This window comes from Heterodontus francisci, chromosome 18 (genome assembly GCF_036365525.1).
Source record: "Heterodontus francisci isolate sHetFra1 chromosome 18, sHetFra1.hap1, whole genome shotgun sequence".
NCBI lineage: Eukaryota > Metazoa > Chordata > Chondrichthyes > Heterodontiformes > Heterodontidae > Heterodontus > Heterodontus francisci.
Window position 1 is genome coordinate 41,761,094 of NC_090388.1, and position 27,488 is coordinate 41,788,581.

At 42.9% G+C, this 27,488-nt stretch overlaps 1 protein-coding gene across 3 annotated transcripts in view; it reads left to right on the forward strand.

Annotated features, from left to right (window-relative positions):
* immp2l (inner mitochondrial membrane peptidase subunit 2) overlaps positions 1-26,655 on the forward strand; it is a 737,403-nt gene extending 710,748 nt beyond the window's left edge. For all 3 annotated transcript variants that reach the window (XM_068050588.1, XM_068050589.1, XM_068050587.1), the window contains one exon: positions 24,964-26,655. In XM_068050588.1, coding sequence (XP_067906689.1) covers positions 24,964-25,107 — 144 coding nt within the window. In that variant the 3' untranslated portion in view covers positions 25,108-26,655. The remainder of the gene's footprint in view (positions 1-24,963) is intronic.
* The last annotated feature ends 833 nt before the right edge of the window (positions 26,656-27,488 follow it).

The following is a 27,488-nucleotide window of genomic DNA, read 5'->3' on the forward strand; positions in this document are numbered from 1 at the left end:
GTGTGCTAACCTGAAGTTGCTGTCTCATTTGCACATAAATAACATTGATCTCAGTTAGCCTCGCCGTTACTTTTACAGTAAATTATGGCCCCATGGTTTTATTTCATGACCTTGTGCGAACATAACAAAAATAGTAAGCAAGCAACTGGACTGTACAGTAAAAACCAATAGATACTGTGGAGATTTGCATAATTACCTTTGGAAATTAGGGAGAAATTTTGCTGAGAGCTACTTTATAGTATAAAATACGTGGGTAATGTCCGTGCTGACATAGCTTATTGTCTTGGAATTTGTGGTCTGCGGGACCCATGGAGAGCATGTGTGAGCAGTCTTCTGAACAGATAACTTGTCAAATGTTCTGTTAAGTGTACTGACCCTGATTGCAAAGATTGTTTCTTTTTTTGGGACAGACTATGAGATATTGGAACAGACTGTCCTAACAGAAATTGAAACAAAAAGTTCAGATTTCTGGGGAAACTGAAGCTGGTTGGAACCAGAAACAAAGGAGAGAGCCATCCAAGCGCAGGAAGGTGCTTTTTGCAGGCAGGTTGAAGAAAGTGAAGGCTGGATCTAGGAGCTGTTTCTGTTACTTAGAGGAACAGATTAACTAGACCCGGCCATACAGTGCACAGGGTTGTCACCGAAGGGCATGGATTAAAGTAAAAGCAAAATACTGCAGATGCTGGAAATCTGAAATAAAAACAAGAAATGCTGGAAATGCTCAGCAGGTCTGGCAGCATCTGTAGAGAGAGAAGCAGAGTTAATGTTTCAGGTCAGTGACCCTTCATCAGAACTTCTGATGAAGGGTCACTGACCTGAAACGTTAACTCTGCTTCTCTCTCCACAGATGCTGCCAGACCCGATAGGGTAAAGTAATACTGGTGGATCCACGCCATCAAGCCTGTCATGAACAGAGCTGAGAAGGTTCTGGAGAAGTGCTCCATTTTTGGTGAAGACTGTACCCGTGGAGTTTGTGATTAAAGGGGAACTGCTGTCAGATAAAAATCAGTGACTGCATCTTGGAAAACAGGATCTGGAGATCTGCCTGAGGGTGTTCGGAGTTTTGAAGAACTTTGTGGCTACAATTGGTGCCATATATGCTGTATGGACTGCCCAGTGTTATGAAAGTGCTTCCTTTTTTTAATGTTTTTTTTGAGGACTTGTGTTAAAACTGAAAAGATTCCATGGATGCGTTTTTTTTTACCAAGTTCACTAAAAGGGCACTTTAGATGTTGTTTGGAAGCCACCTGTGCTGGAAATTATGTGCTTTGGGCTCAGTAAACAACAGAATCCTTGGTGACCTGGGGAAAAATCATTACAGAGAAGCTACATGTCAAGGTTCATGGAGGTCCAGAGGTCGACTCTGTCTGAGGTTTGGACATTTTTTTCAGTTTAGTTGGGTGTGAATTGTTTGAAGATAGTTGGTGTTTTCCTGCCAAGGGAAAAAGAAACCACCCAGATCACTTCTATCTCTAACTCTTTGAAGAAATCATGCAAACATCCAGTGTGGGAGAGCTAAAATCCCTGGTGCTGCATTGCTCCTGAGAAGCTGGAAAACAAAATCCTGCAATTCAATTGTGCGCTGGCAGAAAACCCTAGTGCCACATTTCTCCTAGAAAGCCTACTAGAATAATTCTCGACATTTCCAGAACTGACTGCTTCTGAAACGATCCCAGTGACCCGTCTCCATATACCCAGACGCCAGAGCAAAAAAGGGACAACTGACCTCCTTTCATATCTTCTCTTTTTTACATCAAGTGTTAGCAAGCATTTGGCCAAAGTAGTCTTTTTTTGTCCTTTTTTTGTAACAGACTTCTGCAGAGAGAACCCCTGTATTTTTTTTTCCAGTATGTGTAAGTGTAATTGGGGAATTTAAAAGGGAACTCTCATATTTCAATCTGTGTGTTAATGCTTTGCTTTGTTACAGGTTGAGTCTTGTTTTATAATAAACTGCCAACTTTGTTGTTTATTAAAGAATCCTGGTTGGTATATTTAATTCTGGAATAAAAAAGTGTATGTAATTGGCGGTATCGGTAACCGGGTAAGCATTTAAACAGATACTTAGACCTGTAGAGAAGTGGAACTAGAAAAGATAGTGCACTCCTCCCGCCTCAGTCGTAACTCCAGTAAATCTGTGCGATCTATCTTTGTTGTATCTGATAGTGTGTAATCTGTAAAATATATTGATCTTGATTTGCCTGTTATTTCATGTTTAATTTATTGTTAAAGTAAAAGTTATAAAAGTGAAATCTTGTCCACTTTGTTAATTGTGGTCGTTCAGTAAATTTGGCTCTTTTGGTGTGTTTATCTCCACTGGGATCATAACAATATACATAGTCTATGATAGAAGGAGGCCTGGCAGGCTAGTTACAGATTTGGAGTCTACATTAAATATTCTCTCAGGTTCAGCATCACCAGTCACTCCTATAGCAGACCCCGTGTCCTCTATGATGTGCAGGGAACCTTTACGATAGTGTGACTCAGACACTGTAATGATAGGACCTAATCAAAGCCATCACTTTGAATAAAAGCAAAATGTTGCAGATGCTGGAAATCTGAAATAAAACAGAAAATGCTGGAAATACTCAGCAGGTCAGGAGAGAAGTAGAGTTAACGTTTCAGGTCTGTGACCTTTCATCAGAACTCACTGTCACTTTGTTGTGGGAGCTTTAGCTATATTAATATAGGTGGTATAAATTCAGATGTCTTAATTATTGGTAACTGCAATCTGCATACTGCTTTATAAATCACCTTGCAGGAGAAATAAATTATTTTCAAGCTTATGCATGTTCACAGACCATTCTGGCCAGTCTGAGAAACATGAACAGCAATTTAAACCATGTTTTTTAGCATGACAGTTAACCCCAAACTCAGATTAACACTGCTACAAGTGCCAAAAAAAAAAGAAAGGTTTATGTTTCAAGCATTACTACATCTTCTGAACAGGGCTCACAGTCAAAGCATTAGGCTGTCTTTCCCTTTTACAAACTGATTAGCCTGTTTTGTATTGCCACTACCTTCTGTTTTTATTTTGGATTTCTAAGAGGCCATTCTAACCCTGCTAGCCCACGGAAGCAGGGTAGACAGATGGTTAAAATCACTGAAGCATAGTTACTGCTGCCTTCTCACCGGCCACCATTTTACCTGCACATTATTTTTGGTCCGCCCAGGTGCCCGCCACAGGAAGGCAGAGGCCACGTGAATACATACAAATTAGAGTCCTTGATGCAGTTAAGTCTCCACTGCTGTTTTCATGCAAAATCACGGAAATCTCACCCAGCCTCCAAACTCGCGGGATTAGTCTTTTAAACCACTGAAGCAGTATTTAAAGGGATGCTCACCTGCAGGTAATTGGTTCACAGGATCTGTGTGCTATTATGCTGTTTGGATTGTCAGGAGAAGTTATGTAAGGCATAAAATGTGAGAAGGAAACAAACTTCTGCATCAAGCGATTTGGATGATGTAGGCTCAGAAGCTGAGATAAAACTGCACTGTAGACCAAAATGCCAAATGTGATAAAGGTGATTAATTTAATGCCAAACATAATTACCTTCTGGTGGGGTTATCCTGAACAAGAGGGCTTAATCTTAAAATTAGAGGTAGGCCATTTAGGCCAATTAGGAATCAATTTTTCACACAAAGGGAGTGACAACCTGGAACCAAAAGGCTGTGGTTGCTGAGTCAATTGAAATTTTCAGGACTAAAATCAATAGATTTTTGTTAGGTAAGGGCATCAAGGGATATGTACCAAAGGCAGCTAAATGTATCTATGCCAGTTAGCATCTTAAGTTGCTCAGTGATAAAGTAGAATATGATTGGGCTCAATGCCCTTGGGCTAAGGACAGGAAAATATCATGTTGTCACTCCTACTTGCTGGGAAATGCTTGCATTTGCAGTCTGAGTGAGGACAGGATTTGGTTTGGTTTTATTGCACCACCCCCCTCGCCACCCCTCCCCATTTGATTGACTGCTGTCACACATGAAGGCACAGTACCAGAAGGTGTCTGGCATCTGTTCAATGGAACTATCACAAGTCGCTAACTTTACAAGCTTTAGGAGAAGAGGATGAGACAATATTAGTGGAAAACAAGAGGTTTTTTAATATATACTGTGTAAAGATATATGAATGTAAAGGGGAAGAGTGTAAATATAAAAGTGTCAGAATGTGAGTCATTTTGCTGTAATTTTTATGGTGGTGATCTGCCCAAGAGTAGGTCCTCTGCTCATTTCTCCAAGCCTCATGGTCCTGGGCTTTCCACTTCATTTTTTTAACTTCCATGAGAAATGTGTAATATGACTAGGGAAAAGCTACATGACATTGGGCTGAATTTTATCAGCCCCTCGACGCTGTGGGTCGCGGCGGGGAGGCCCGTAAAATGCTAGCGGGACAGCCCGCCTCGACCCACGAGGCCAAGAAGGCCCTGCTGGATATTAGCGGCGGCGGCAGTGAGGCCTTGAAGCCTTCATTAAAATATTAAAATGAGGATAATTAACATTCAAATTAACTGACCTGCCAACGATTTTACAAATAATTGGAAGCGTCTCGCACGCCTTCAGAACTCAGTTGGAGTTCTGAGGCAAGACACTGGTGGGTAGGGGGGAGGAATAAAATTATCAGGGCGGGGGGAGCAGGGAAAGCACGTAATATTGGTTGCAGGGATGGTGGAAGGGGATTGAGGGTCAAAGGGAACAAATTTCTGGGGGGAAAGTTGGGTATATCAATAAAGGTTTTTTCTGGGGGGAAAGGGCTAGTTATATATAGATTACCCAATGGGGGGAGGTGGTGGGTGACGTTGCCGGGGATGTGGCTGCCGCCCCCTCTACATCATCGGGGGTGGCCACTCCATTTAAATGGGAACACGCGCGTAATATCGTGGGGGCTTGGCGGCAGCACTTTCATGTCGGAAGGCCACCGCTTTCACAGCACCCGAAAATTCTCTGGTTCCACTGCTGGCCATGGCTCATAACCCTGAGCATTGGGAGCCTTACCTGGGCCTGAGGCAACTTGCAAAAAGGCAGAGCGACTACCCCGTTATATGACCCTGCTACCCTGCTGTAATTTTTACACTCAGTTTAATTACAATGTACATATTTCATCTGTTTATCAGCACCATATAATTTTAAAAACACAAACATAAGATGTTAGATTTCAACCAATTAACCATATAAAATTCATGTTTGAATATGGAACATTTTAAAAATTAAATTTGCAGTAGACTATTACTCCACTGCTAACTTACTGATGGTGTATGTTGAAATCTATTTTGTAATGTTGCATTATGATCAAATTTCTAGAGTTATAATTATGCAGATGAAATTGAAACTAAATTAACATGGCACCAGGCTAATTTTTCATAAATTATATTTCAATTAAACATTAATATAATGAGCAATGAAAAAAATACATGACATAACAGCAACAAAATGAAATATTAATGCAGAGATGTCACAGATATTCGGCTATATTACACAAGCATTTACAGCTTTCCTCGAATGTAAAGCTAACCTCCAGCTCCTTTTCTGCACCACCAATCATCTCCTTCAACGCCACTTCCTTCCCTTTCCACTCTCACCTCCAACAATACCCGGGGAGCTCACAGACATATTTGTCACTAAGATTGAGGTCATTCATTCAGTTGCCTCTGCTGCAACACCCCTCCCCTTCTTGTCCAAAAGCTAAACGTTCCCTCGTCTCAGCACTCTTGAATCTTTTCAATTAGTTTTCAATCCCTACCACAGCACTAAGGCAGACCTAAAGTCACAAACATCATTTTCTGTGACTGTGACGACAGTCTTGATACAGTGGTCCACACCATCCATTGTTCAGATGAGCGGTACTAGTTTTGCATGGTTTTCCTCTTACTTATTCAATTGTAGCCAGAGCTTTGCTAGCTATAGGGTTCTCTTCCTGCTCCTGCACCATTCTCTCTTGCCCCCTCCTATTCCTCATTGGCCTCATTTCCCTCGGCAATGTCATTGGAATGCATAGGATCAGTTTCCACACAGACACTGATGACATCCAACTCTACATTTCCACCACGCATGAGTCCTCCCTTGGTCCTGTGTTGTCAAACTATATGTCCAACATCAAGTACTGGATGATGTAGTTTTCTCTAGCTAAACATGGGAAAGCCAAAGCCATTACCTTTGGCCCGCACCTGAAACAAGCACTCTTGCCTCCAGTTCCATCCCCCTTTCTGATCATTGTCTCAAGTTGAAACTGATTTTTCAAAACCTTAGCATCCTTTTGGATTCCAGGTTGAACTTCCAACCTTATATCCTCTCTATCACAAAAATCACCAACCTCCATAACATGCCTGGATCCACGACTGCTTCAGCTTAGCCTGCTGCAAAAACTCTCATCCATGCAGTTGTCATCTCCAGACTTGATGATACTAATGCTCTCCTGCCCAGCCTCCTGTCCTCTGTCCTCTATAACTTCAGCTCCTCCAAATCTATTGCATGTATTCAAATCCGCACCGAGTTCTACTCATCAATGATACCCTGTGCTCACTGACGTTTATTAGTTCCAACTTTCCCAACACTTCAAATTTAAAATCCTTGTCCTTGTGTTCAAATCTCTTCATGGCCTCATCCCTCTCTATCTCTGTAACGTCTTCCAACCCTATTGCCCTCCAGGAGCTCTGTGACCCTCCAACTCTGGCCTCTTATGCGTTCCCCATTCCCTTTGTTCCCCCGCATTGGCTGCCACACCTTCAGCCATCTCAGCCGTAAGCTCCGGAATTCCCTCGTAAGCCTCTCTGCCTCTTTTTTTTATTTATTAATTCATGGATGTAGGCTTTGCTAGCAGGGCCAGCATTTATTGCCCATTCCTAATTGCCCTTGAGAAGGTGGCGGTGAGCCATAGTGCTGTTAGTTAGAGAATTCAAGATCTTGACAGAACGACAGTGATGGAACAGCAATATATTTCCAAGTCAGTATGGTGTGTGACTTGGAGGGGAACTTGGAGGTGGTGTTCCCATGCACCTGCTGCTCTTGTCCTTCTAGTTGGTAGAGACCATGGGCTGAATTTTATTAGCACCGCTGCTGAGCCCGTGTAATATTTCGTGCAGGGGCTCATTTAAATGGAGGGGGTGGATCGCCCGCCCTCGATGATGTAAGGAATCCGGCGTCGCCGCGCAGGCACCGGTGCCATTTTTAAAGGGCTTTAAGCCCTCAACAAAAATTTGAATTTTTAAATAAACATTAGTCTGAAATTTGTAATAAAAAGTAATCAAAAGCTGGAGGACCTTTCCCAACCTCCCCAATTTTTTTTATTGTCCTATATGACGATCAATAACTTTATTCCCACCCCAAATATTTCTCCCCCAACCTTGTCAGATTTGCCCTTCAACCCCTTTCCACCATCCCCGCAGCCAATAAAAAATGTTTTCCCCGCTCCCCGCCCTGCTAATTTCACTCCTCCCCCATCCCCATTAGTGACTCTCCTCGTAACTCTGAACGGAGTTACGAAGACATATGAGTTGCAGTGGGCGGCCATAATATTGGCGTGGAACGGCCGCTGGTAAGTTGATTTGCATGTTTATTTAATTAATTGTAATATTTACAGTGGGGAGGAGTAGCACCGAGGCCTCACCGCCGCCGGTAAAATGCGGCAGGGCCTTCCCGGCGTTGGGGCAGCTCCCACAAGTATTTTATGGGCCCCCTGCCATGACCCTCGACATCAAGAGGCTGTTAAAATTCAGCCCCATGACTTTAGTGGGTGCTATCGAAGAAGCCTTGGCAAGTTGCTGCAGTGCATCTTGTAGATGGTGCACACTGCAGTGGCAGCGCACCTGCTGTGGAGGGATTGAATATTTGAAGTGGTGGATGGGGTGCCAATCAAGTGGGCTGCTTTGTTCTGGATGGTGTTGAATTTCTTGAGTGTTGTTGAAGTTGCACTCATCCAGGCAATTGGGGACTATTCTGTCACACTCATTGGGCTGAATTCTGTTGAGCTTCCGACGTCAGGCTCTATGGCGGAGGGCCGGAAGATTGCTGATGCAGAGGCCCGCCACGGAGCCCGACACCGGGATTGCTGAGATCTTCCTGGAGGCGGTGAGGATCCGTGGCGGCCCCCTACCTCCACCGCTCGGCGACGAGACCAAACTTTAAATATTTAAATAAAGGACATGAATTAGCATAGCTTTCACTGCGATCTTGCCGGCTGTCCGCAATCTTGTGTGCAGCGGCCGATACTCACGCACCTTCACTTTCCCATCCAGATGGAGAACGGGGGAACTTAGGATTTTTAATGTAGTCCTGGGGGGGTGACACAAGGTCAAATCGTCATGTGTAGTGTAAGGGAGGAGGGGTAAGGGGTGACCTTTGCACTTTGCGCAGTTGGGGAGTTGAAAGGCCACATATTAAATATAAATGTTTTGGCGGGAGGGCAGCCATTTATTTTCTTTGTATTGGGGATGTGTACGGCTCAAAAATCAATTCACAGTGTTTTTTTGGGGGGTGGGGAGTACGGGCTTCAGCTGTACAGGTCTAGTACCCCTTTAAAAATGGTGCCAGCGCCTACGCAGTGGCAGCTGATGCTGTTGCCAGTATTGCAGAGCCTGCCCCCGCCACATGATTGGGGGGGACGGCCCAGCATCTGCAGATGAGCTGCCACGTGCTAGATCGCAGCAGCATGGCGGCAGGCCGCCATTTCTTTCACCCACTGCCGCTCCCGGTGGCGGGAGAATAAAATTCAGTCCCTTGTGTCTTGTAAATTTTTTTTCATTCATTCATGGGATGTGGGCATCGCTGGCTAGGCCAGCATTTATTGCCCATCCCTAATTGCCCTTGAGTAGATACTATACTGTCGTGGACAGGCTTTGGGGAGTCAGGAGGTGAGTTGCTCGCCGCAGAAAGCCCAGCCTCTCAACTCTTATAGCCACAGTATGGGCTAAAGTATACCAGCTGCTCAACACTGTGGGTTGCAGTGGGGGGACCGGTAAAATTCAGCGGGAAGAGGCCCGCCTCGAGCCGCGATGTCGAGAAGGGCCCACCGCATATTAACGGCGGTGGGTGGACCTCGGTGCAGCCCCCTGCCGCCAGGTGGCGGGCCCTTCATCTTAATACTCAAATTAACCTAAATTATATGCAAATACACTTACCTGCTGGCGGCAGCCGTCCTACGCCGATTTTGTGGCCGCCACTCATACCTAGCGTACCTTCGGAACTCCGTCAGAGTTCTGAAGTGAGAACCTGGTGGGGAAGGGGCAGGAATAAAATTTTCAGGGTGGGCGGGGTGGAGGAGCGGGGAAAACAATTTTTATTGGCTGTGGGGATGGTAGGAAGGAGTTGAGGGTCAAAGGGAGCAAACTTTGGAGGTAAAGTTCGGAATGCTATTAAAGGTTTATTATGGGGGAAGAGGGCAATTAATGTATAAATTACCCATTGCGGGGTGGGCAAAGTGATTTATATTTGAAATGACATTTTATTGTTCCATCCTGGAGATCAGGACCTTTAAATTTTAAAATGCAACTGAAAGGCTTGAAGCCCTTTAAAACTGGTGCCGTGCCTGTGCGGTGGCACCGGATGGCATTGCCAAGGACAAGGCAGCCGCCCTCTCTACATCATTGGGGGAGGCCACTCCGCCCCTCTATTTAAATCAGCCCCCGCCGTAATATCGTGGGGGCTGTGCGGCCTCCCTTCCATGTCGGAAGACCGCCAAGTTCAAGGTGCACCGCCGTGGAGCGCAGCGTGCGAGTAATATCCGGCCCTATTTGTGTGCCTGGTCCAATTAAATTTCTGGTCAGTGGTCATTGAGTCATTTCGGCACAGAAGAAGGACATTCACTGATCGAGTCCGTGCCGGCTCCCTGCAGAGCAACGCAGTCAGTCTCATTACCCTGCTCAATCCCCATAGCCCTGTAAGTTTCTTTCCCTCAAGTGCCCATCAAATATCCTTTGGAAATCATTGTTCATCTCTGCTTCCACCACCCTCGTAGGCAGCGAGTTCCAGGGTTCTTTCAGCAAACAAAAAAAAAGAAAATGGATCAATGTGACCACATATGAACTTTGACATCAAGGATTAATAGACAATTCAGTTGAGGGTGAACAACAGTCAAACCTGATCCTTTACTCACCAGACATCCAGGTAGCCATGACTTATATACAAGTTTTGAGACTGAGCAGATACTAACTGTGTTGAAGTTAGCTGATCAGAGAAAATAGCATAATTGTCTCCAATACTGCTCTCAGCAGCTACTGCACACGCACATTTCCAGTGCAGGAATAGGAGCAGGAACTCTGGCCATTCATTAACTCCTCCTTAACCCAAGGGAATTGAGGCAAACTGCAGTAGTCCCTACTCATGCCCTGGCTGAGGTCATTTAACCCAGTATCTGAAAGCTCTGTGTTATGTAAGGCTCAGGTACTAACTGGTTAAACTCAATGAGCCATCAGGGGAGCCCCTACAGATGATCTTAATGGATACCAAATACACACAATGAATTCAGCTTTTTTTTTTAAAGTTATAATATATTGACAGATTAGAGTCAGAGCCTTAAAGGTGACCTCTTTTGCAAAAGGTATGTTCATTGTTCACTTCTTGAACTATCATGGGCAATATTCTAGCGATACTGATTGAAATCAATCAATTTACATAAAATACGGGCATCATTGATGCAAGGTTGCCACGCTACCAGTAATAATACCATGGTTAGCAATTTTAGTTTAAAGGCAACAGAAGACTAAAAGCTAATTTCATTTTAATAGAAATACACGGCAAAGTTATGCCCCAGTGAGAACTGTAGTATATGTTGATCCATACAGATGGAAAAGGTCCCGGTTTCAATTCTTGGTCTGTACCAAGTTCGTTGATCTCAGACAAGGGTGCAAGACTACTGGAATTGACTTTAGCACCTTTGGCTAGATAGGGAGAGGGATAAACAGCCATGGTCTCCATTTCTAATCACGTTCCAATGTCAGCTGCTGGATAGCGCATGGGTGGCTAGTGAGGTGAGAGCAGATCATAACCAGCAGCTGAATGGCCTGATGACGCTTGTTTAGGCATACAGATTAAAGAGGTGCATTGTGATGAAAAGATAGCTGCTGATGCATGTAGAATTATATCCCTACCTTGAGGACAAGGATAAAGGGAAGAGGGGAAGGAGGAAAAAGATAAGGCAGGGAGCCATAAAATACGCAACCATATAAAGTATAAAATATTAATTTAGAAGGGGTATTCAAAAAGAGCAGTAATACATGCTTTTGAATTAGCACACTATTCAAAAATGGTTTTAAAACATTGAGAGCATATTTTTCTTACATCCTTTGTGTTTTATGTACCCAATATCACAGATTCCAAAAAATAAAGATGGCTTGCTAAACAAAAATGATAATATAAATGCTGAATAAGCTGGAACTCCATAGATTTAAACTGGAGCTTAATTGCATGGTAAAATTTACAGAACGTCACCTACTGCCACTCGTACAATAATAAAGAACAACCTAATGTAACCATTTTGTTGGTCATCTTTCTTTCTCTTGACAAAGTACACAATGCCGATAATTAGCTGTAACCCGTAATCGCTCCATTGATTGAATCTGCAATGACTCCCCCACATTTGATTAAAGAACCTTGTTTAATAACACTTACCCTGCAGGATGTTGATTGTGGGGGATGATGATTGTAATGCCGTTGATTTTCAAGGGGAGGTGGTTAGACTCTGATTCGAGATAGTTATTCCCTGGTACTTGTGTGGCACAAATGTTGCTTGCCACTTATTAGCCCAAGCCTGAATCTTGTACAGGGGCAGAATTTTGTGGAGGTGGCAGAGGTCCCACCGCCGGAGCCGAAAGTGGGAGGTGACTGTGCTACAATCGGCGGCGGGACCTGGGGAGGCATATTGCAGGCTTGGCTGCCTCCGAGGCCACCATCCATTTAAGGACAGTGACCTACCCATAACAGCTGCCAGCCTAATCAGAGGCAAAATATTATGGTGACTGGAAGACAACAGGCACCTCCTCGATGCCTTTTCGTGCCATTTTACCACCCTTCCTGCCATTACCAAAGGGCCTGAAAAATCCTGGCCCAGATATTTCTGCATGTGGGCATGGACTGCTTCATTAGTTGAGGAATTGAGCCTCTTCACCATGTTTTCCTCCTTTAAGACCCTCCTTAAAACCTACCTCTTTGACTAAGCTTTTAAATATGCTCCTGTGAAGTGCCTTTGGAAATTTGTCCCAGTTAACAAGTACAAGAGTTGGCAGGTCATGTTACAGTTGTATAGGACTTTGGTTCGGCCACATTTGGAATACTGCGTGCAGTTCTGGTCGCCACATTACCAAAAGGATGTGGATGCTTTGGAGAGGGTGCAGAGGAGATTCACCAGGATGTTGCCTGGTATGGAGGGCGCTAGCTATGAAGAGAGGTTGAGTAGATTAGGATTATTTTCATTAGAAAGACGGAGGTTGAGGGGGGACCTGATTGAGGTGTACAAAATCATGAGAGGTATAGACAGAGTGGATAGCAAGAAGCTTTTTCCCAGAGTGGGGGATTCAATTACAAGGGGACACGAGTTCAAAGTGAAAGGGGAAAAGTTTAGGGGGGATATGCGTGGAAATTTCTTTACGCAGAGGGTGGTGGGTGCATGGAACGCTTTGCCAGCGGAGGTGGTAGACGCGGGCACGATAGCTTCTTTTAAGATGTATCTAGACAGATACATGAATGGGCAGGAAGTAAAGAGATACAGACCCTTAGAAAATAGGCGACAGGTTTAGATAGAGGATTTGGATCGGCGTAGGCTTGGAGGGCCGAAGGGCCTGTTCCTGTGCTGTAATTTTCTTTGTTCTTTGTTCTTTGTTCTAACAGCATTATATGAATGCATGTTGTAACAGGGAAAGACTATCTAAAAGGTAGCTAAACCACAGAAATTTACATATCTTTAAACATCTTTAATATAAATTTTTCAATGGGATAGATTTGAAGAGACAGCTGATATATAAATAATTAAAGAGAAAATTTTTGCCAGCAATAGGCCATTATAAACCAATTTATACACTTCTCTGGTTTTTATTTATTAAGCAGATCAATATCCTGGCAACATTACAACTTTTTATTTCAATATAAGCACCTTAAGATAACACTTGGAAATGTTTAGTCGAAGAAAAAGTAAAAAAAAAATCTGTTGCTCAATATTTATTTTCTGAGCGATTCAGTTGACATTTTCCTGATTCCAGTTCTAAGTTTTCGAATGTGGATGCATCCCTGACTATGTGCAGAGAGTTAAACATTGTTATTATAACATTACAAGTAGCTTTTTTTTATTCGTTCGGGGATGTGGGCATAGCTGGCTAGGCCAGCATTTATTGCCCATTCCTAATTACCCTTGAGAAGATGGTGGTGAGCCACTTTCTTGAACTGCTGCAATCCATGTGAGGTAGGTACACCCACAGTGTTGTTAGGGAGTTCCAGCATTTTGACTCAGCAACAGTGAAGGAACGCCGCTATAGTTCCAAGTCAGGATGGTGTGTGGCTTGGAGGGAACTTGCAGATGGTGGTGTTCCCATGCATCTGCTGCCCTTGTTCTTCTAGGTGGTAGAGGTTGCGGGTTTGGAAGGTACTGTCTAAGGAGTCTTGGTGCGTTGCTGCAGTGTATCTTGTAGATGGTACACACTGCTGCCACTGTGCGTCAGTGGTGAAGGGAGTGAGTGCTGAAGGTGGTGGATGCTGTTAATCAAGTGGGCTGCTTTGTCCTGGATAGTGTCGAACTTCTTGAGCGTTGGAGCTGCACCCATCCAGGCAAGTGGAGAGTATTCCATCACACTCCTGACTTGTGCCTTGTAGGTGGTGGACAGGCTTTGGGGAGTCAGGAGGTGAGTTACGCGCCGCAGGATTCCTAGACTCTGACCTGCTCTTGTAGCCACGGTATTTATATGGCTACTCCAGTTCAGTTTCTGGTCAATGGTAACCGCCAGGATGTTGATAGTGGGGGTTTCAGCGATCGTAATGGCATTGAATGTCAAGATGGTTAGATTCTCTCTTATCAGCCCAAGCCTGGATATTGTCCATGTCTTGCTGCATTTCTACATGGACTGCTTCAGTATCTGAGGAATCGCGAATAGTGGTGAAATATTGTGCAATCATCAGCGAACATCCCCACTTCTGACCTTATGATTGAAGGAAGATTATTGATGAAGCAGCTGAAGATGGTTGGGCCTAGAACAGTAGCCTGAGGCACTTGCATGTCGTGAAATAGTTAAGCACTGATTTTAACTTGAGGTGGGTGGCTGGCCTCCCCTGGTGACAGGCCCAGATCATTTTAACTCCCAGGCCTCATTTAAATTTTTCTGCACTGTCTCCCGCTGGAAGCTGGGAGTGAGTGGGCTGGATTTTCTTCTCCTGCCGCCAGGAGCGGCAGCGGGTGAGAAAAATGGCAGCCCACATGTGTGGCCACGTGCCGTCATGCTATCGTGTGAAAGATTGCGGCGGCCCAGCGTAATGAGTCAGTCGGGCCACCACCGCCCCTCCATCACCTGGAGGGGGCGGGCTCTCTGATGCCAGCAATGGTGTGAGTTGCCTGTGCACAGGCACTGGAACCATTTTTAAAGGGCAGCCAGCCTGGCGGATCATTTAAATTTTTAAAGGGCTACCCCCCCCAATATACCGCCAATAAATACAACCCCCTTCCCCCTCCAATAAGAATTAAATTCAACATTTGCCCTCTCCCTCCCCAAAACACTTACCTTCAACACTTTACCGTTCCTCCCCCAAACCAATCAAATTGCAGAGGTCTCCCCTTCCCACTCTCCCCTACACTAGTAATTTGCATTAGAACCTAACCCCCCCCCACCCCACCCAACTGCACTAAAAATCCTAAGATGCCCCTTTCCCACCACGGTGCCGCCTGCTTTCCCTGGACAGGAAAGTGAAGGTGTGTGAGTGCCAGCCACTGCTCGGAAGATCGCGGCTGAAGGTAAGATAGCTGTTGATTTTATTTAAATGTATTCTTTTCATTAATTTAAATATGTTAATCAGGGTCCCTTCGCCCAGCGGCGGGGGGGCCACCATGGAGTCTCGCCACTGGGAAGATCGGACCCAGCACTCCTGGCGTCAGGCTGCATGGTGGGCCGCTGCAGGAACGATTTTATGGCCCCCTCCCCACATGAAGCCTAACATCAGGAGCTCAGTAAAATCCCGGCCAGTGGGTGAGTGTGGGAAATCTGGCTGGAGGACAGCACCACTGGGACCCAATAGTGTGCTCCTTGACGTAAGGTTAGTACTGGAGGAGTTCGGGGTACATGGATTGGGGAGGAGGGGGGGGTTCTCAATAGCACTGCCAGTGAAGGGAGGGAGAAAGAACTCTGAGGCTGGAGAGGCCCAAGAATTCCTTGCAGGGCCAAAGGAGTACTCCTGCTCCTGCTGGCTCACAAGGAATCCTCACAAACATCTTTAAAATGAAACTTACCCTGGTTCTTCTGGCCGCTGTCACTATGTTTCACTGTTGAGTTTGATACCATGTGGGCCGCACGCAATTATGTCACAGCACTTGTGACGTCATCAGGCTGCGAGTTGCACATCTGAATTAGCAGGCCTGCTTGTTATGGGCAGTCTCCACATTGCTGGAATTCTGGCAATTAAAATGGTGGGGGCGGAATCACAATGAGTTCCATCCAGCACCATTTTGCAACTGGCCCGCACCATTCCTAGCAGGTAGGCTGGGTTAAAATCAGAACTTTTGAAAGCATACTAACAAATTGACAAAACTCAGGATCTTACTATAAAACAATTTTTCAAGGTGCACAAGATTACACAAAAACTCATTTATAAAACTCATGCTGTTGTTGTATCTTGTTTGGAAAAATAGGGTTAATTTCAGAATAACTGAATTTCCTTGGTAACATTTGAAATATGTTCTTTCAATCGCATAACATCTATGAAATTGACATTCTTTGCATTTTTAAAGTTGACTAAATATGCGCTAGAAGTATTAATACATAAGGAATCATAAAAGAATATCTTAATTTTCAGTATTTGCTGCATAATCTGCGAACTGCTATTTTTATGTTGAGTACAATATAATCTTATCCATAGTCCAGAAGTTAAACCAAGATAGTAAAAGCTAATTCATGTTATTCAGTTTCCTGTCTAAATTTTGCTGAAAGGATATGTTTGAAAGTCACTTCAATGTCATGCTGCATGTTGGAGTAGTACAAACCTAATCTCTCTTGCATTAATATGTTTACATTACAAAAGGTAATCTGGATTGTCATTAATCTAAAATGACATCAGATTAACAGTATAATTGGGAACATGACTAATTGGAAATGTCCTTGAGGCAGAATTTAAAGACAGTCATATTTACGCACTTCAGTTTACTTTGTAAAATAATGTTCAGAGTGGAATAACTAAATTCTTCTAATGCTATTCTTTAGGGGTTGCAGATACCATTTTGTGATGTAAACATTCTGTTTTTGATGTGTACCATGGCATTGCAATAAACATTTTAACTCCAGCAAACACACTATTACTGTAATACAGATATATCCCAAGCCAAAAATTAAACAAAACAAAGATGATTAGCTAGATTACTACTTTTGCTATTATTTCCCATTGCCAGTATTTCAGTTCCATTTGAATCTGAAGCCTGGCGACAAAATATTCCAATTTTTGAAATATTACTGGATACAAGGTGTTCAGGAAAGAAAGGAGGAGGGGTGGCAGTATTGATTGTGTTACAGACAGGAGAGAGATGATAAGCGTGGCTCCACCTTTTCACCTCTCGACTGACCGAAGACAGCGTGTTTAAACAAAGTGTTTTAGCTCCATGGCTGGGGTGGGGATGGGGGTTGCCGGAAGATCGTTCCAACAGTGCCCACCACGGAGCCTGACGTCGGGAGTGCCGGGTCCAATCTTCCTGTGGTGGCCTCCCCGCTGCTGGGAGATGGGATGTGGATTAACATATTTAAATTAATGAAATGAATATATTTAAATAAAATTAACAGTGATCTTACCTTTGGGTCATGATCTTCCAAGCCGTGGCCGGTAGTCACGTGCCTTCACTTTCCCATCCAGGGAAAGCAGGCGCCACTGCGGTGGGGGGGAAGGGGGAAGCTTATGATTTTTCGTGCAGTGGTTGCGGTGGGGGGGGGGAGCGGGTGGAGAAATGGGCTGTAATGCAAATTACTAGTGTAGGGAAGGGTGGGAAGTGGAGACCTCTGTACTTTGGTTTTGGGGGAGTGGAAAGTCAAGTGTCACTTGACTTTGGGGAGGGAGAGGGCAAATGTTGAATTTAATTGTTATTGGGGGAAGGGACGATAGATTTATATGCGGTACATTGGGGAGGGTAGCCCTTTAAAAATTTAAATGAGCTGGCAGAGCTGGCTGCCCTTTAAAAATGGCACCAGTGCCTGCGCACGGGCAGCTGACACCATGGCCGGTGTTGGAGAGCCCGCCCCCTTCACATGATGGGGGTGGGCGACCCAACTGGCTCATAATCCTGGGCTGCCATTCTTTCGGCCTGCCACTGTTCCTGGTGACGGGAGAAGAAAATCCAGCCCCTAGTTTCTATCGTGTAACCAAAGCATCTCTTTCCATTGTCCTCATAAATATTTTATGATGGTTAGGCCAATGTCAGACAATGGAGTCCGGGTATCATTCATCCACATCCCATCTTGATACAATAGAGCTTTTCACAACCATTTTCTGAATTTCAAGTTCGGAGTTAAAGAGTCTGTAATAGTATTGTGAACCCAGTTTTTTTATAATTATTTGGAGAAATGCAGCCTTTGCCACAGGAAGGGTCGTTTGCATTTTAATAACTTCCCAACATTACATCCAAATAGGTCATTTGCATTTTAATGATTTCGCCAAGACTTGTCCAGACATAAAAATTAGCTCAGGTTTCTTGCAGTTCCACGTATATTGGCATGAAAGAAAAGATCACTTGACCTCTCAATTCTATTTTGTTTTACAAGTAAGTATCCATTTCAGGTTTATAATTTATAAGTACATATTTATAGTTCATAAGTTTGTATTGTGTGAGTGTGACAATTAGAATTATATTACAGTGCTGGAGAGACAGGATGCCCTAAAGGGATCAAGCCCAAATTCTATTTGGTTAGAGCTAAGGAATAATTAAGGTACCTTTACACTACTAGGTGTATTCGATAAGTCACAAACTAGTGGGAAAGATATAGAAGAACAAATTTGCAAGGGAATGACGGATGAGCAAAAACTATAGAGTAGTTATAATGGGGGACTTTAATTATCCTAATATGGACTGGAATAGTAAGTGTGTAAAGGGCAGAGAGCGGGAAGAGTTTCTGAAGTTTGTTCAGGAGAATTTTCTACATCATTGTGTTTCTGGCCCAACAAGGAAGGTAGCATTGCTGGATCTGGTTCTGGGGAATGAGATGGATCAAGTGGATCAAGCTTCAGGAGGAGAACATTTTAGGGGACAGCAATCGCAGTCTCATAAGGTTTAGGTTAGCAATGGAAACGGACAAGGAGCAATCCTGTGTAAAAACAATTAATTGGGGAGGGCCACTTTCAATGGGGTGAGAATAGATCTGTCCCAGGTAAATTGGAATCAAAGATTTGCTAGCAAAATGGTATTGGAACAATGGTCTCTTTTAAAAAGGAGATGGTTTGGGTACAGTGAGGTATATTCCCATGTGGGGGAAACGTAGGAAAAACAAAGCCAGAGCTCCCTGGATGATGAAAGAGATAGAGAGTAAGATGAAGCAGCAAAAATGTGCCAGATGTAAGGTAGATAATAGGAGTGAGAACCAAGCCGAATATAGAAAGTTCAGAGGGGGAGTGAAAACGAAATGAGAAGCAAAGAAAGAGTATGAGAAGAGACTGGCAGCTAACATAAATTGGAATCCAAAAATCTTCTATAGGCAAGTAAATAGTAAAAGGGTAGTAAGAGGATAAATGGGCCAATTCGGGACCAAAAAGAAGATTTATGAATGGAGACAAGGGCCATGGCTGAGGTGCTAAATGAGTACTTTGCTTCTCTCTTTGCTAAGGAAGAAGATGCTGCCAAAGTCATAGTGAAAGAGGAGGTAGTTGGGCTAAAAATTGATACTGGGGACATATTAGATAGGCTGGCTGTACTTTAAGTTGGTTAATCACCAGGACCGGATGAGATGCATCCAAGGATACTGAGGGAAGTCAGGGTGAAAATTGCGGAAGCACTGGCCATAATCTTCCAATCCTCCTTAGATACAGGGTGATGCAAAAGGACTGGAGAACTACAAATGTTACATCCTTGTTCAAAAAAAGTGTGTAAGGATAAGCCCAGCAACTACAGGCCAGTCAGTTTAACCTCAGTGGTGGGAAAGCTTTCAGGAATGATAATTCAGGAGAAAATTAACTGTCACATGGACAAATGTAGATTAATTAAGGAAATTGAGCACAGATTTGTCAAGGGCAAATCATGTTTAACTAACGACTGAATTTTTTGATGAGTTAACAGAGAGGGTTAATGAGGTTAATGCAGTTGATGTGATGTACATGAACTTATATAAGGTGTTTGATGAAGTGCCACATAACAGACTTGTCAACAAAGTTACAACCCATGGAATGAAAGGGACAGTGGCAGCACAGATACGAAGTTGGCTGAGTGACCGGAAATGAGAGTAGTGCTGAATGGTGTTTTTAAGACTGGAGGAATGTATATGGTGGTGTTCCCCAGGGGTCAGTACTAGGATCACTGCTTTTCATTAACTAAATTAATGACCTAGACTTGGGTGTGCAGGGCACAATTTCAAAATCTTCAGATGACAGAAAACATGGAAGTATTATGAACTGTTAGGAGGATAGTGATAGACTTCAAGAAGACATAGGCTGATGGAATGGGCAGGCACGTGGCAGATAAAATTTAATGCAGAGATGTGAAGTGATACATTTTGGTAGGAAGAATGTGGAGAGGCTATATAAAATAAAGGATGAAATTATAAAGCGGGTGCAGGAGCAGAGGGACTTGTGGTGTATATGTGCACAAATCATGAAGATGCAGGACAGGTTGAGAAAGTGGATATTAAGTATTACGACCAGGTGAGGAATGTGTCTAGGGGCCGTTTGCTGTCTTCACCTGATCCTATTGTAATAGGGTTTGATTTTTAAACACACTGTGTTTTGAGCTCTCCCTTTGTGAATCCTTGTTCATAGCTTTCCAATTAAAAGGCAAAGAAACCAACACACCAGGTTTTCTCAGATTTAAAGGAGAAAAGTGAAATTTATTAAAACTTAGACTTAAACTCTAATATAGTTAATGCCTACGGATATACGACGTGCCCATGCTAGCATGCATATGCGATACACACATGCAATAGGGACAGAAAAGACAGAAGAAAAAATATAATGGAGAGGTTTGAGGCAATTTCAGAAGAGTTTCTTGTTTACTGTGCTTTGAGCTCACTTGATTGTAGGTAGTCTTGCTGTTCGTCGGGGCCCTGTGTTCTCCTTAAACCTTGTTCACGTAGGAGACTTTTTTCTCTTTGAGATTCACGTGTTTTCACAAGATTCAGTTCCGTGGGAAAGAGATGGGGGCAGGCAGGACTGGAGAGGAGGTTCTGTTCCAACCGGGAGCACACGGCTTTCTGATTTCAGACACTGTTTTCCCCAATTTAAAACTCTTTCAGTTCCAACCTCTGCAACAGTCAGTTAGTCATGTGACTAAAACTGGTCTGACCACTTCTTCTGTGTATTGGGGAAGCAACGACTGGGTCTCCATTGTTCCAACACTGTTGGTTATTATGCAAATGTCTTTCCAGTCAGGGGCTTGCATTTTTTAAGTTTTAATGTTCATGTGGCAAAATCATGTGTGCCTCAGTATTGGCAGGTGGGGGTGGGGTTTGCCTGGCATAAGGCATACAGGATCCTGGGCTTTATAAATAGAGACTTAGAATACAAAAGCAAGGAAGTTATCGTGAACCTTTATGAAACACTGGTTCAGCCTCAACTGGAGTAGTGTTTCCAGTTCTGGGCACCACACTTTCAGAAGGATGTGAAGACATTAGAGAGGGTGCAGAAAAGACCTACAGAATGGTTCCATGGATGACAGATTAGATTGGAGAAGCTTCTCCTTACAGAAGAGAATGTTGAGTGCAGATTTGAGAGAAGTGTTCAAAATTATGAGAAGTCTGGATGGAGTAGGGAGAAAATATTCCCATTGGCAGAAGAGTCGAGAACCAGATGACATCAATTTATGTTGAATGGCAAAAGAACCAAAAGCGACCTCAGGAAAAACCTTTTCACTCAGCGGGCTGAATTTTACAGAGCCCCCCCCAACATCAGGAGTCGAGGTGGGGAGGGCTGGAAAATGCCTCTGGCTGAGGCCCACCACAGGCCTTGACGGGAAGGCCCGGCCCGATATTGCCGGCGGCAGCGAGGCCTCATGGTGGCACCCCTGCCGTTCGATGATGGGAGCAAAATTTAAATATGTAAATAAATTTAAATGAAAGAATAAATTACCTTTTCGCTCCCGCCATCCATCCCGCTGCGATATTGGTGCCGGTGGCCCGTATTCCCGCGCCTTCGGATCCCCATCTGGGAATCCGAGGTGTAACACTGGTGGGGAGGGGGGAGGAGGTAAGTTTCTCAGTGTGGGGAGTGGGGGAGAGCGGCGTTAGTCATTTCAATCGTGTAGGATGGTGGGAAGGGGTAAAGTTTAAAGTTTATGAACTTTGGGGGGTAGGTCAGGTGCACAAGGTAAGTATTTTCGGGGGGGAGAGGGCAAGGAATTAAATCTGTGGTTGTTGAGGGGATGGGTGAGAAGCAAGATCAAATAATTCAATATTTTAAGATCCATTCTCCTTTAAATATTTAAATGTAACATTAGGGCTCGAAGCCCTTTAAAAATGGCGTCAGCGCCTGCAAAAAGGCAGCTGGTGCCATTGCCGGGGATGGACTGCCCACCCCCTCCACAACATTGGGGGGGCACTGTCTGCCCGGCCATTTAAATGCAGAAGTATAAATTACAGCCCAGAGAGTGGTTAGCATCTGGAATACACTGCTTGAGAATGTGGTAGAGGCAGATTCAATCGTGGTTTTCAAAAGGGAATTGCATAATTATCGAAAGAGAAAAAATTGCAGGGCTACGGGGAGAGAGCAGGGGAGTGGGACTAGTTGAATTGCTCTTGCAGAGAGCCGACACCAACAAGATGGGCGGAATGGCCTCCTTCTGTGCTGTAACCATTCTATAATTCTATATTGGACAAATTGCGGCAGAGAGTGTGCAGTTCTAAAACTGTTTCACCTATTTTTAGTGGGATAAACCTTCGAGTTAAATTTCAACAATATACTGAATGGGAGGATGGAGGTAGAAAGCATAATTTGTTCTATTATTGTTGTTTCATATCAGCCAGGATTTCATCACTTCTGCGGTGGATATTGGATACCCAGGAGTTATTAGCAGGCAATACAGTGCTCAAGATTTGTTAGATAATATCATAAACTGCAAGAGTGAAACTTCATTTTATAACCAACATCTGAGACACAAGATGAAGTTAAATCAGCAGATATACCAGCACTTCCAAGTCAATATAAAGCTGTTTTGGATGTGTTTTGAAGTGAAAGCAGCAGTATATTTGGATGTTAGATCCCATTGTGATGCACAAGCACTCTAAAGTCAGACAGTCTGAAACACCTGCAAGGGAACTTTCTCGCATCTATTTGCAATCACACCAGCTGTAATGTAACTTGGGAACTTTTAAAAACTGTATGAATTTATTTTAATGTTGTCAGCCCACTCATGCACTCGTGTCCAAACGTCCAAGTGCAAGTTTAATTGAAGCTGATTTTACTGCAGTATGGATGGTTACTCATCTGGTATTATATTGGTCTGGGTGGTTGTGCATCACACTTCTCAGATCAGGGACGAGTACCTCCAATATAACTGCTACCTTATACATAGACCTGCTTTGTTTGTTGTGCATTATCTCTACTATGGAGTTGGTGGAGATGGCTTTTTAGTGTCTCTGCTTGCTTCTGATTGGTATCAGGCACAGCTGGGCCAGGAGTCTCCATTCATATGACCTTGCTGGAGAATTAGTCATAGTGATGTGTTAATTGCAGGCATATTGAGTGACAACTTTCTAATTAGACAGAAATATTTTACAAAATAATCCCTAAAGTAAAAATTAAAATTTTGAAATAATCTCAACAGTACTATAATTGGAATTTAAACTAAATTTGCTGGGCTAGAATAAGATTACTGAACTAAATTAACAGGATGGTCAAGCAATAAATTGAATCTGAAAATAGAATGATTCAAATATAGTCATTTTGAGCTTATTTATGAATGCTTTCAATTTGCCTAAATTCAGATCATTTAAGATTCAGAGGTGCCTGTCAGATAAATGCAGTTCAGAGAGTACATTCTCTCTGAATGTTCACTAACATTTTTCATTTCATGCAAGTTATGGCAGTTGATATCTGACGAGTGCCACAGCATCAAATTTTGTGGATTAAAAAAAAATGTTTCAATAAAACGTTAGGTTAAGTGCTTCAGTACCAGGGGTTGACATTCCTATCTTTGTGAATTTTGGTAAAAAAGTAGTTTCAAATATAAAATAGTGAAATTCCACTACCCTCCCCCTCCTCCCCCAGACACCTAATTGTTCTCTTGTTCTAGGCTTGTGTCCTGCCAAATTAATGGAATACAAATGTCCTCTTTTAGGGATCAGTAAGGGTCTTAAGTGAAATGGCTTCGAGCAACCTTAATTGAACTTATAATGGGCAATAAATACATATTACAAAACTTCCCTTAATTTGGCACAGAATTCCAGACCAGAGGATGAAATTTGAAAAGAAATGAAAATATCCTGTGATACAGTAGCTTAAGATTGAAATACATTTTTTAGGGTAAATTTGAAGGGCATTAAAAAATTAAGGTTGTTTGATGGTGACATTAGGTACTAAAAGTGGAACAACATTCCACTCCTCAGTACTGACATCCTACATTTGGAATAATTTCAGTCAATATTTAATAGGGTGAAAGCATATGGGTTTCTTTCATTCCTGCTGCTGTAGGATCTGTATGCATCCACATTTTCTGGTGATCTATATAAAGGTTAGTAGGTATTCTTGTAATACTTAATGGGTGTATATAGGAGGTGAGATGTGCGTAATAGCCTCACCTCAGATTGGTTTTAATCTACTACTTCATGAATACCAGGCCACAAGGCTTCGAAAGACCTCAGTTGTGATCCTCAGGTAACAGTGCAGACAGCTTAATTTATGATGCTCAATAGATTTTCTTTATAAGGGTGACTTGAAGAACCATACAAAAAATATTATAGCAAGGGTGCCGCCATAGATAAAGTTTTAAAATATGGTTTCATTGTTATTCAGGTTGTCAGTGTGTTCTGTCAGAGGTTGAGATACTGTGTATCTTATCCAGATGGTTAAGGGACTATTTTATGCATTGGATCCATATCAGATTTAAGTAGTGGCTAATGTGAAATTTAATGAGATATTTATTTGAATACTATAACTGTAATTAATGTGCAATAGAAAACTTCTCAAACTGAGTATGAATTGCATTAAAATGTCTTTAAAACATTGAGCATTAGAATTCAATCTAAATTTAAGCTCAGTGGGCCAATTTGGCTCTCAGCATCAAATGAACGGCACTAGCCATTCATTGCACTTGCACATGCCCACATACTTTCAATAGAATTTTGTACTGGAACTTACTATAATTAAAGAGCTAAAGCGGCAGATGTTTCTATGTTTTCACACTCACAGTTTTCCATTAGGTGAGATTCCCATTTCAAGCACGCCAACAAGGAGAAGCAGAGGGCGGGATAGAGAAAAGGAAAGGGAAAATTAAAGGGCCATTCTCTGGTACAGTCTTGTCATACCTCCTAGCAGCCAGTTACAGCAGCGGCACAGACTGGAGTGCAGGTCAGCTGTGCAGCCTCTCAGCTAGTATAATGAGATCTAAAAAAGCAAATAGGAGAACAAAATGTGATGATAACTTACTATTCATAGATTTTATTGTACATTTTACAGGTTTCCCTTGGACTGGTTCATGCCCGTGCTTCACACATCATCTGGCCCCCCAATCGTTGGATGAAATTGCAACCAGACCTGCCTGAGGAGCGAAGGCCTCTGTTGTCTGAGAGTGATGAGCCTGCGGATGAAACATCAATTTAGCAGGTGTCCGAAGAAAGCAAGATTCCAGCTTGAAGCTGAGTTCACCCAGCAGCTGTTCTAATATGAAAAGTGTTCCATAATATTGCACATTTCAGACACTGGGCTTTTTCAAAGCCATGAAATACTTTTCTATAGTGTAAAGCTCATTATCACCCAGATGTTTATCTGATATTTGCCATCATTTTTACTTATTTTTGTTGCAAATTTTGAATGGTTTCACTGTTTATTGAGTCAGAAATCTCCTTGGATTTAGGAGGAAATGTAAATGAAAGAGTTAATACCAGCAGAGTCCCGATGACACCAACTCCATTTTTACCAAATAAACCATTTGATGTTATTGATGTGAAGTACGTCTGGACCTAATAGATTAGGACCTGGAAATTCCTTAGGCTCACATCACCAGCGTAAGTGCGGAAGATTACAATCTCCGCCCTTCCTCACCCAAAGCCAGAGATTTTGTTTCAAATTCTCAGGCAAGGTTATTTACATAGCTGGGCCAGCCTGAGCCAATCCCTCCTTGAAAGAACAGAGTCCTCTAGAGATGCAAATGGCTGAAACATTTTTTTAAACTTATCTGCTCCCACTGGAACCACTCTGGCTAGAAAAGGTAATTGATATCCTCCAGGTTTGGGTTCTTGAGAAGGCCTAAAAAGGCATTCACCCCAGGTCTCAACTAGCATGCATTCCCATGACGTAGTCCCCTGAAGTAGAGGAAGTAGATGTAAGATACACCAACAACCCACCCAAATGGAAGGTCCAGTGCATGAATCCCGGCAGCACCAAGATTGGACCCAAATTCTGCCCAACCCCTGTCCAGGGAATACAAGAAAACTTACTTCCTCTCCAGCCACTGGAATTTCAGTGCCTGGGTCTTTTTTGGGGGATTGGTTGAACCTTTCATATATATGGCCTAGGCCTAAATCCAGTCTAAATTCACAGAATGAATATCTCCTCTCCCTTCTCTCTACTGCCTGTAAAGATCTAATTTAAAATGAGTTCGAGCAGTTTCAATCCAGTCCTTCATGACAGTTCACAGTTCACAACTGCCTGAAGTTTACCACAAATTGGCATGCATTTTGACAAATTGTAAAGACACCACATCGGCAAGTATGGAAAGTAGAAGAATGAAGACTGTTTTTTGAGATTAGTGCTGCTGGGACAGAATTGAAACTGGCTAAACCTGACAAGGGAGTACTTAATATTGACACTGGGTTACGACTGAGGTGGGAGGAGTGCACTGTTTATTCTAGTCCCACTTCTCCACAGGTCACAACATATTTAAATTTTCCCACTTACCGATATGATCAATCATATGCTCTATTTTCCCCAGAATAAAACACACCAACCGGGTTTCTTTCATAAACAACAAAATCATCAGTTTATTATAAAATAAGTCTTACTCAATAATGAAGTAAAACATACACACATAGATTGAAATATTAAAGCCTTTATTTATTTATCATAGCCACACACACACACACACACACACACACACACACACACACACACACACACACACACACACACACACACACACACACACACACACACACACACCAGTTAACCAGGAAAATAAAAGGGATTGTTGTTTATAGCACTGTTACAAAGAAAACAAAAAAAAACACATAGGCGAATACTTGTCCTTGGTTTTGGTTTGGCGTCCCAAATGCGTATAGATGGCTATCACTGGGATCTTCCTACAACAATTCTTTCCAGGCGATGTTGAAGATCAGTTTGGGTAGCTTTCCAAGAAATGCAGCTTCAGATAGCTCTTACAGCAGAAATGCAGCAACAAGGATTTCAATTCCCATACATTCAATATGCAGGGTTTCTTCAAATACAGTTGGATCTAGGAAACTGACACATTGTATGCAGGATTTCTTTTCAAGAGAGAGCGAGCTGGGCCACCTTCTTTTGGCAGGCAAAAACCAACTGTCTTTTGTAACAGTTGAAATTGAAACCAAAAACAGTCTGGAAGTCAAGCCTCCTGACCTCTATAAATCTTGACCTGTCATTTCTTTGTAAAGATCTCTCCAAGTCAAAAACAACCCTTATTGGGTGATTATTCACATACAGGTGCCTTCCAGTAAGACCTGTTTACAAGCCAAATCCAGGAACCTTCTGGTGACTTCTTTTAAAAAAACACGAAATTCGGCATCTCTTCAAGATTCCAGATGAATCAATGTCCAGAATTTGACTATAAATACTTAACATATATTACAAAAGAAATAGAAGTACTCTCGTAACAGTAACAAAAGTGAATAAGTATTCCATTCCCCAGTACTGACGCTCTATTTTTTGATAACTAGGCAGAAAATCCATCAAAAGTATAAATGCTAAATATTTTTACTGGAGGTTTTGTCATGTCTTACCTAGACTCC